Consider the following 10,770-nt stretch of genomic DNA (forward strand, 5'->3'; position numbering starts at 1 on the left):
CAGGGATCAAACTCGGGTCCTTGCGCTTGCAAGGCAGGAGGTGGAACCACTGAGCTAAGTCCCCGGCCCTATCTCCTTTATATTTTAATTGGGCCACCTGCAAATACCTCTGTTCATATTTTCAATGTTGAATCAGTCCATGGGCTTCCTCTACTTCTGCACTTGATGCTGGAGCAGCAAGGGAACCACACTATGAAGAGATGTGGTTCCAAATTCAGGACCCTGTGTTGGTTCCATCCTCACTTCCTGTCATTGTGCTTTCACTTCTGTTCTGTGACCCTTTGAAAGCTTTTTCTGCTTTCCCCCATTTATTTATGTTCTCAGTCTTTTACTTCTTATTTCCTGCTGGATAGCCTTGCATTTCCTGTGGCCTCCTCCGCTGCACATCTCCTTCACCCATATGTGCCTCCACCTCTCTTGTCCCACAGAAGGTGCTCTCTCTTTCTGATGCTCACCCTTACATATGCATGCCCTGTTCTGTTCTCTTTTGCTTAGGCATCTCACTAAAAGTTTTCTTCTCTGATAGAGGAATGAATGTCCTCCTTTGTTCTCTTCGTCTTCCTCTCTTCTGCCTTCCCTCTTTTTTAATCCTCAACTTAAATCAATTTCTTTTCCTCAACATAAACACACTGATGTTCATCATTTTAAAAAATGCAAAAACCAGACCAGGGATTGAGCTCAGTGGTTTTGCTGCCTGCTTCACAAGTGCAAGGTTCCGAGTTCAATCCCAGATACCGGAAAAAAAAAAAAAAAAAAAGCAAAAACCTTCCCTCAGTCCTAATCCTATCTGCTTCCCTTTCTCTTGCTGTTTTGTACGCAAGTGTCTGGGAAGCCTGGACATACTTGGTGTAGACCTGGTTTGTCCCGAACTTGTTCAGAACCTTGTCTTCTGGCTGTCCTCCTAGCACTCCCACCAGCTGTGCTGACTTCAGTCAGTTTTAGTCACTGGGTCATTCTGGATGCTTTTCTGACCTTATTTTACTGAATCTCCTTGTCATTTGTATCCTCCTTCTTGGAACTCTCTCCCCCATTTGCAACAATCCCATTTTTTTCCCTCATTCTCTGGTTACGTCTGTCACTGCCCTTCTTAGTCTCTTGTACAGTTCTTCTTCCTCCACCTACTCTAAACATTACTCTTTTTCTGTGGTCCATTCTTAGCCTTACTTGCGTGTGAATCCACCATGCTCACAGATATCACTACTACTAAGAATTTTCTGTATCTCTAACTTTTACTGCTCTGCTCCTCCCAGTGCCCCGCTCATGTATGTTGCTTTTTTGGCACATCTTCACTTAGATGTCCTACATTTTGCCTGTAGTCACCTTCCACTTTTCTTCTGTACGGGCCCCAAACCTGAGAGTCATCCTAGGCTCTTCTTTCCTGCTGACTTGCGTAGCTCCCAAAAGCTGGCCGATTTAGCCTCCTTAACATTATGTCCCTTTCTCTTTTATTCCTTGGTTTAAGTGAATGATTATAGTGGATATAGTGGTTGGTAGTTATAGTAATTATACCTGGGGCAGTTTTGTCCTCCAGGGGACATTTGACAAGATCTGTAAATATTTTTGGTTATCATTTTGGAGGATGCTACTGGCATCTGGAAAGTAGACTTGGGATGCTAATAAACATCTGTACAGCACAGGAGATCTCCCCCAACAGAGAATTATTTGGCCCAAAACATTATTAGTAATTGAAGTTAAGATACCTTGGTGTATGCTGTTTTTTCTTGTTGGATTGCTGTAGCAGTCTTCTGGCTGAAGTCCTTATTTTTTGCCCTACAGTTCTTTTCAGTTCTGCCAACTGCCCAGTCTTGCAAGTAAATCTGATGTTGCTCTATATTCAGCAATGGTCCCTGCTACTTCAGATCAAAGTCTTATTCTTTGAGCATGACCTCTAGCCTGACCTACCTATTGGGCTTTAGTTTTTTGTTTGTTTGATTGCTTTTGTTTGTTTTTTTGTTTTGAGACAGGTTTTCACTATGTAGTCCAGGCTGGCTTTGAACTCATGGTGATCCTCCTGCCTCAGCCTCACAAGTGTTAGGATTATAGGCATGTGTCACCACACCTGGCTTGGGCTTTAGTTTTTAATACGACTTCATCTTTATTTATTCTAGAAATACTACAGTTTGTACTCTTGTTGCTTCTGTGTGGTTATCCCTAAGCTTATCTCTTCAGTGAGGCTAGTTGAGCACTAGCTGAAACATATCTTGTCCTATAAACCCTTCCCTGACACTCAAGATAGCCTCCGAGATTTCATTCCCTATTCCAAATGTACCATGTATACACATGTTGTATTGAACTATGTAGTTGTTTACTCACATGCCAGCCTCTACATCAGGCTGTGAGCCTCTGGGAAGTTGTCCGTCTTTTGTCTTCATAGCTCTATCTAGTTGGCGCTATGCATTAGTAAGTACTCAGTAAATCTTTTTTTTTTTTTATTAATTAATTTTGGGGGGGGGATGCCAGGGATTGATCTTGGGACCTTGTGCTCGCAAGGTAGGCAGTGGAATCACTGTGCTAAATCCCTGGCCTCATGTAAATCTTTATTGAGTTATTGCCATTTGTTAGATTGAATAAATGAGCTTTTAAATAAAGAGTCCTAGGAATTTTTTTTAAAAAGAGACCAATGGTATATATAAAATCAGTTTTACTTGAAGTTATTACTATAAAAAATCTTTTATATATAGCCTAAATATAGCTGTTCTAATTTGTTAGTAAAATTTAATATTTTATTTTGTTTTAGCTATTTGATGGCATTGAATGTGAATTTCCCATATTTTTTCTTTACATGATGATTGATGGTAAGTAAGCGTTTTCCTCAAATTTAAGCTGTAGGATATTAGTGGTTTTAAAAGAGCAGAAGTGAAACACCTCCTTTCAGCTAGCAAATAGACCACAATTTAGTGATGTTAACTGCTCAGCATTTTTATAAGCTACTCTTCTGTTTTCTGGGCAAACGTTGAATCATATAAAGATTTTTAAAATTATCCTGAAGTATTTAAAAATGATACTAACATATTCTTACTTACAAAAGCTTTTTATTAGTAGAAATCATGAATTCTGTAATCATGACATTGTGTCTGAAATATCTGTAACATGACCATAGAATCAAGTTCTTAGAAAATATCTGATACATTTGCTTTACTTTTCCAATTTTATTATATCATTTAACATAAAAAATTACCACAATTATTATGAAAGAGCTAATAGATTTTTCTAAAGTGAGTTTGTGGTGCTCATTGAGCACAGATGTTATTTGATTTTATATTTTACATTTTAGGAGTTTTTCGAGACAACCCCAAACAAGTCAAGGAGTATCAGGATCTTTTGATGCCAGTGCTTCATCAGACTACAGAAGGTACAGCTGTTATTCTAGAATGTTCTTATGAAGCATATAAATGAGTCCTTTATAATACACAATAATTTATATTACATTTTTAAAATGAAGGAGGCCTCAAATGAAATTAAAAAGAGTAGTCTCTATTAATTTATTTTAATAAATCTTTTAACAGTTAATACAGTAGGGCAGACAAGGCTAGAGATGAAATAGGCAATTGTGGGTATAGTGATGCTGCAATAGTTTGCATGTGGATGATTTTTTTCATCGGTTACTTATTATGTAGCTTTTTCATTCTGTGTAGTGTGACACAGAAAAGTGGCTGTTTTTTGTCCTGATCATCAAAAGGGCTATAGTCAAGTGAATGTCCTCCCTTACCCCTTTCCCATGCAGAAGATGCTTGGAGAGGCCCTTGTCTTGTCTGAAGCCACTGACATTGCCAAGAACACTCTAGCCTCATTTTTGGGGTTGCTTCTAAGGTCTGTAGCATTGTATTTGGTTTTTTTTTGGTTTTTTTTTTTTTGGTACTGGGGATTGACCTCGGGTCCTTGCACTTGCAAGGCAGGCCACCGAACTGCTGAGCTAAATCCCCGGCCCTGTAGCATTGTATTTTGAATATCCGCTACTGTGCTAAGATATCATCCTTTGAGTATGGGTATAATATTTTATAAATGGTCAAATTTCCAGTCTTGTGAGTCCTCACTCGTTTTAGTCAAACACTAGCAGGGCCACAAAAGAATATAATTGACTCTTCTGTATAACTGGAAAATTAATTCTCAAAGGTGTTCCACAAGAAATTTCTAGATATCTTTAGGATTGTAAATATTAAGTAGAATATGAATATTCTCATGAAAGAACAGCTTTTAAAATACATTTATATAGAAATTTAAAATGATGGTGTACTGGTAAGATGTATGTCTTTGTGATATTTGATGTTTTCCACAAGTACCTCAGAGTATATAGTTCATATTTTGTGCCCATCTTTTATAATTCTTGTAATGTTAAAAACTGTGAAATATTTATGTATAAACATTGGCTTACAAATAAATACTAATTTTTAAAAGAAGTTTATTTTAAATATTAAATACAAATAAATATTAACTTTTAAAAGCATGTATGTCTTTAACCTCTGAACATTCACTTTCTTAACAAGTTAAATAATGTAATGAATGTAATATCTGATACCTCTTGAATTTACTTATCATTGATCATTTCACTGGTTTTAGACATAGAAATCAGTATTGATTGAGGCTGAAAGAAGGAAGCAAAACTTTAAGGAAATCTTTGTAATTTTACTAGGAAAATTAACTTTACAATGGGTTGATATTACAAAATGTACACTAAAAAGATCCTACTCCTTAAATAATAGTTTACTTTCTACAAGGAATATTCAAATGAGTTAGTCACAGGGAGAGGTGAGTTTGTCAAATCTACTCTCTCCAGTACAATCATTCTCTTTGTTTGCTTTGTAGTAATTTCAGGGCCTTTAACAGAAATTTTAGGAAAGTGCTTTTTTACATTTTAAATATACTTATTCTTAAACCTTACAGGATATCCTGTTGTACCAAAGTACTATTATGTGCCTGCTGACTTTGTAGAAAGTGAGAAAAGAAACCCTGGTAGTCAAAAGCGATTTCCTAGTAACTGTGGCCGTGATGGAAAACTGTTTCTTTGGGGACAAGCCCTTTACATCATTGCAAAACTCCTGGGTAAGTGGAGAAGGTTAGGAACATTTTTCCCCTTTGTTATCAAGCTGTTAGAAAAAGTAGGTCTTTGCTGACATTTTTCTTGTATTTGGGTGGTATTTCATGCTGTTAAGAGGCCTTTGGGGAGTTTCTTAGTATGTAAAAGTGTATTAAAATATCTGTTTTGCTGAATGATGATGGACAATTTCTGGGAAGAAAGTCAAACAGGTATGGGTATTACGATCATTTAGGGTGCAGCATTCAGCTTAGTAGAAAGATTTCTAGCAAAAGGCTTATAGAACTTTGAATTATTTTTATGTGATACAATAAAACTTTGATTTAATGTAATAATCACCTTTGAACATTGTGTTAGTAAACTGCTTGTCAGGAGGAATAGGCCATCTTTGAAAATTCTTTTTTTTTCTTCCCAGTAAGTAAATGTTGACAGTTTTTCTAGTTAACTGAAAGCTTAATGGGACTATTTATTCATAATTCCTTGGAGTTACTTTTTAAATTCTCCTACAACTTTAAGCTGAATTAGAGTACTCTTAGATACATGGAAACAGTGATAAATTTGGTAAACATAAAAAATCACTAAGCGTCTTCTGTGCCAATTCTTGCTAAAATTTAAAATATTACTAGCGTTTCTATAAAAAGGGCTATCATTTTGGAATCTTTGTGTTTTGTTTTGTTTTTTGGTTCTGGGAATTAAACTCAGGTCCTTGCACTTGCAAGACAGGCAGCGGAACCACTGAGCTAAATCCCTGGCCCAAAAGGGCTATCATTTTAAAGTTAGAATTCCTTTATCACTAATAGTTATGAGGCAAGCTTTGTAAATACTTTATCTGCACTAAAAAATAACTGCTTACTATATGAAATATTGTTTTTGCTCTTGTTGTTTCTAACATTTCTATATAAATGCTAAATTAGTTTGTGCTGTAGGAGTAATCAAAATTGGTTTCTTTTTTATGTTCCATTAGAGAGGATATTTCAAACACCAGATTTTCAATTTGAGCTTTACATACAAGAGCAGACAGAAACAAAGAAGATAAAATTATGTTAATGCTTTTTCAATTTGCTCCTTCCTTAATGATATTTTTGGAGTCTCTATGTGTAAACTTAATACTAATTTAAGAACATATAGAAAAACTTTCTTTAAAAGGGCAGCTTTTTTTCAAGAACTTGATATTTACAGGCTTTGCTTTTAGATTTTTCAAAGGGAGTAAAAGATATACATGAAATAGTTTTCTTAGAATCAAGCCAAGTTTGGAAAGGTTATTTCTGGTTAGAATGTGATTTCCATCTTATTAACATAAATATAGAGAGGCTTTTTATTTGACAAATTTTTCTGTGATTCAGAGCCCAAAAACTGACACGTGGGTCCTGGAATTTAAAGTCAAAACCCTTACCTTCCTATTTTTGCTAAATGTCCAGTTTGGGGTTGATACAGTTAAAAGGAGTATTGCTTGAGCAAAGAAAGGCTTTGAATAAAATTGATAAGGCTAATGAGTTGGGAATACAGAATTGAGTATACCTTCCATAAGCAAATTGAGCTTAAAAAAAGAAAAATGTAGGTATATATATTGATTAATTGATGGTCAACATCTTTAACAATGAGAGAAATGCAAATCAAAATTACATTGAAATTCTCCTTTATCCCACTCAGGGTGGCTAGCATCAAGAATACAAAAAATAGTGAATGCTGGCAAAAGGAAAAAAAGAAAAAGAGTGACAGTAGTATCAATCAGTAAAAGCACTGCTCCTTCCTTACTGCAAAATAAAAGGAGGTGAATCTGAAATATAGGTAGTGTTTTCTCATGATAAGACCAGAGTGCACATGAATACTACAGGTTATGCCTTCATTCCTTGTACATGACCAAAATGAAGCAGAAATACTGCGGGGCTCCCTTAAAAGAGGGTCAGTTTCTCTTTTTCCCTGCTGAGCTTCTTAAAAGACAGTGGAGAACATGCAGAAGGTATATGAAATATAAAATGACATACTGACTTCCTGCTGATAAAAGAGATGTTATGTACTCATGAATACTTTGCCTGAGCCATGTGTCGTCTGGTTAACAACTCACTAGTTAGGATGAATGAGATTTCAGAAGATGGAATCATTTAGTTGCTCTTAACTACTGCATACTTCCCTCAAGAACCATAGGACATCTGTAGATTTTTATTAAGACAGCACATATACTAACAAAAATCTTATTTATTCATTAAATGAACCTCAGATATCTGCTTGACACCATTCTGTAGACAATTAATTAGAGTCAGTGTTTGTTACATGAAAGTAATCATCTTCTAAAAAGTCACTTGAAGATCATTATCTTTGGACTGAAACATTTTTTGAGGTTCTGAATACCAATAGATACAACATTAATGATAATTTTATTCTAAAACTATCCTGCATTTTTGGGGGGTGGGTAGTGGTGATCGAACTCAGGACCTTGTCCTTGAAAGTCAAGTGGTAGTACCACTGAGCTAAATCTCAGCCCCTCTAAAACTATTCTAATGGCATGATATAGCATACATACATACATACATACATAAATACATACACACATATATATATATATATATATATACACATACACACACACACACACATACACATATTCTTACTTGTTGTATATCTGTCACTTAGCTTTAAGAAATTTCACTTCTAGCTTTCAGCTTGTCTTTTTATTTGTTTGTTTGAGTTTTGGTACTGGGGATTGAACTCTGGACCTTGTGAGCCAGGCACAATGCCGCTAAGCTAAATCCCGGGCCCTTAGCTTGACTTTTTAATATGCATGCAAGAAACATATCTTGTATAGCAGACTTTTACAGGGACGACCTTCGTTGAGCTACTATTAGAAGATCCCAAATCATTACAAATTAGAACTTTATATATTATGTAGTTTAAGGAAGGTAAGTAGATGAATTTTATAAGGTGGATATTTTGAAAACATTAATAAACAACATTTAAAATAGGACATGTTCTTTCAGCTTGAACAGTTTTAAGCAATCTTAATTAACTTTCTCTCCCATACACACAAACTCCTAAAATTTGATCTTGCATTAAAAGAAAGGTCTTTTTTTTTAAGTTTATTAGTACATTTTAAGTATATGATATGATGACATTCATTATTGGGAATTTGTACCTTTACATGATATATCTTGTTTCTTATTTTTTTTCCCATTCCCCTGCCCTCCTTTCAACTCCTCTACCCCTCCCTATTTACAAAGACTTTGTTTACATTTTTTCCTTATTTCATATTTATTCCTTTCCCTAGAAGAGATCTTTTTTAAAGAATGGGTATTATTTCATTCCCTTTGTTTACTAATATTGACCTTTAAAGTGATTAAATACATATAGAAATACTTTAAAATATTCAAAATATTATATACATATAAAAATCCACATGTGAATTTTTTTGTTTTCTAAATTCCTTGATTAAGTCATTATTTGGAGTCAAATTTATTTTCCTGTAGACATTTAGAGTGGTTATTAATATCCAGTAAATTTGTAACCATGAGATACAGATTATTTTTCTACCTTAGGTTTTTCTTTTACTTCTCTTTTGTTTTTTCTTTGTTTTCTTTTCTTCTTGTTTTTCCTGGAGTGCAGGGGAAATGTCAGTGGTTTTGAGATCATAAACTTAAAAATCAGTTCAGAGTTTGTATACAAGTTCTACCACCTCTAATACCTAACTGACTTGAAAAACTTACTTTTAATTTCCATGAAGATCAATTTCCTTCTTTTACAAGGATTAGCTAATGAGGAAATACACAGAAAGCATTTACTTTACAAGAAATATATAGTTAAATGATTTTTCCAGATCCTGTCCTTTGTTCTCTCCTCTTTTCCTCTCAGCTGAATTTAGGAAACAGTATATGAAACATACATTTCATAGCTTTGTTCAGGCAGGCAATCGGGATGCACATGACCTCTTCTTGTAGGTACACTGTAGCCACAAAATTAAGGAAGAAAAGAAGAAAGGGAGGGAGAAGGAGGAAGAGAGAGAGAGGGAGGGAGGGAGGGACGGAGGGAGAGAGACCTTGCTCAGTTGCTGTTTAACCATTCTTCTGCTCACTGATTCTGTTTTTGGAGACCTCCCTTTTGCTAGTCACCATGATAATCCACTGGCTTTATTACTATAGGGTCTATAGTAAGACCAATGACACATATTTCTCTTTCTAAGGTCAGCCTAATTATTCTGATGTATTATATTCTAAGTCTGGGGTTTGTAACAAAGCTAAGTCTATTTGATTTTATTTCATACATGATGTTTCTTGCCCAGTTGACCTCAAAGATAAAAGCCACTGATAAATCCTAGAAATTCTTTTTAAAGTTATTGATCAAATGCCTCCCATTGTATATGAGGACACATGAAACTGAGGTCTTTTCATTGGTCTTCAAATACATCTGACTCTTTACTTAGGATATCACATGTTACTTATCAGTTAAAGATAAAATAAGTAGGTAAGAGTAGACAGATAACATTTCTACATTGTTACTAAGAAATTTCCTGGGTGTTACACTTTAGGAAACTTAAAGCAGTAAGTCATCGATTTCCTAGCAATTTCATTATCTTTTTCATGGTGTCCGTGTGAATGCTAGTGACCTAAATTGGAATTTCTACACAGCAGGTATGTACATTTTGAGAACACATGTAGTATTACATTAGAAGCTGTTCCTAGAAAGATTTTCTTTCTTTAGCTCATTGTAAAAAATAACTGGCCTTTTAAAAACTAAAACATTGTAGTTGAATTTCTCCCAGAGCTAAAAATGTTCATAAAAATTGTCCTACCCCCAAATTTACTAGTAAAAATGATTGATTATAAAAGCAGTGATTCCTCAGAGAGTCTGAGTAGGTATTTCATATGTTGTCACACTGTCTCCCAGAAAAGCTAATGGTAATATCCAACTAAAAGTTTGTCACTTTCTGTGATTGTCTTCTACGTGTACTATTATTATTCTTCTTACTTCTCTCTGAGATACTTTGTGGCACTGGTGAGGAAACAGGCCCAGAAGACTTTTGTGACTCACCTAAGGTCATGTAGCTCATGCCTGACAATTTGTTGATTTATTCAGACATCTACAGGGTATTTGTGTCATCTGTAATCTCTGTGGCATCAAATATTCTTATTAAAAAACAAAAACTTTGCTAATCTAGTAAAATAATTCATTGCAACTTGTTTACATTTATATGCTGATTGTTAAAAAACACATTTCTTAATCCTCTTCTGGAAATTCTCTAGTAGTGAGCTATACTCATTTATCACTGGTTTTCTTATTAATCTGCATGAATGTTTTATATATTAAATATATTAAACCTCTTGATTATTATCTAAGTTGTTTGCATCTCAATTTTGCTTATGTTGATTTTTGATGACCAAATTAAAAATCTTTGTAAAATCAGATCTATTAGTGTTTTCCTATTTATTTTTTTTGCCATGGAATTTAACATGTAAATTTAGAAAGTCTATCTTTATTAATCAATTAAATTACAAAACAATATATAAAAGATTGGAATTTGAGGGTATAGGTTGAAAGTCTGTGTCTTCTCTTCCTCCAAGTGGCAACTTTCATAATACATATTGCTGATAATGCCACTGTAGTTGAGAATCAGGCTTTGAAGTGTAATTTTACCTTGTGAATTATCTTTCTGAGCCTTGTGGTCTGTGATTTTTTTTTGTCATGAGGAAAAAGTATTTATTGTTTTGTTAAGTAGTCTTTAAATTATTTCATTACAGAACTATATATAT

The 10,770-nt window shown here is 34.4% G+C and overlaps 1 protein-coding gene across 1 annotated transcript in view; it reads left to right on the plus strand.

Annotated features, from left to right (window-relative positions):
• The window catches only part of Phkb (phosphorylase kinase regulatory subunit beta), a 214,358-nt gene that overhangs the window by 118,694 nt on the left and 84,894 nt on the right, over positions 1 to 10,770 (plus strand). Inside the window, exons 12-14 of the mRNA XM_033759669.1 lie at positions 2,738 to 2,795; positions 3,275 to 3,352; positions 4,882 to 5,040. Coding sequence (XP_033615560.1) covers positions 2,738 to 2,795; positions 3,275 to 3,352; positions 4,882 to 5,040 — 295 coding nt within the window. The remainder of the gene's footprint in view (positions 1 to 2,737; positions 2,796 to 3,274; positions 3,353 to 4,881; positions 5,041 to 10,770) is intronic.

Source organism: Fukomys damarensis, unplaced genomic scaffold (assembly GCF_012274545.1).
Source record: "Fukomys damarensis isolate Sample0158 unplaced genomic scaffold, DMR_v1.0_HiC HiC_scaffold_37, whole genome shotgun sequence".
NCBI lineage: Eukaryota > Metazoa > Chordata > Mammalia > Rodentia > Bathyergidae > Fukomys > Fukomys damarensis.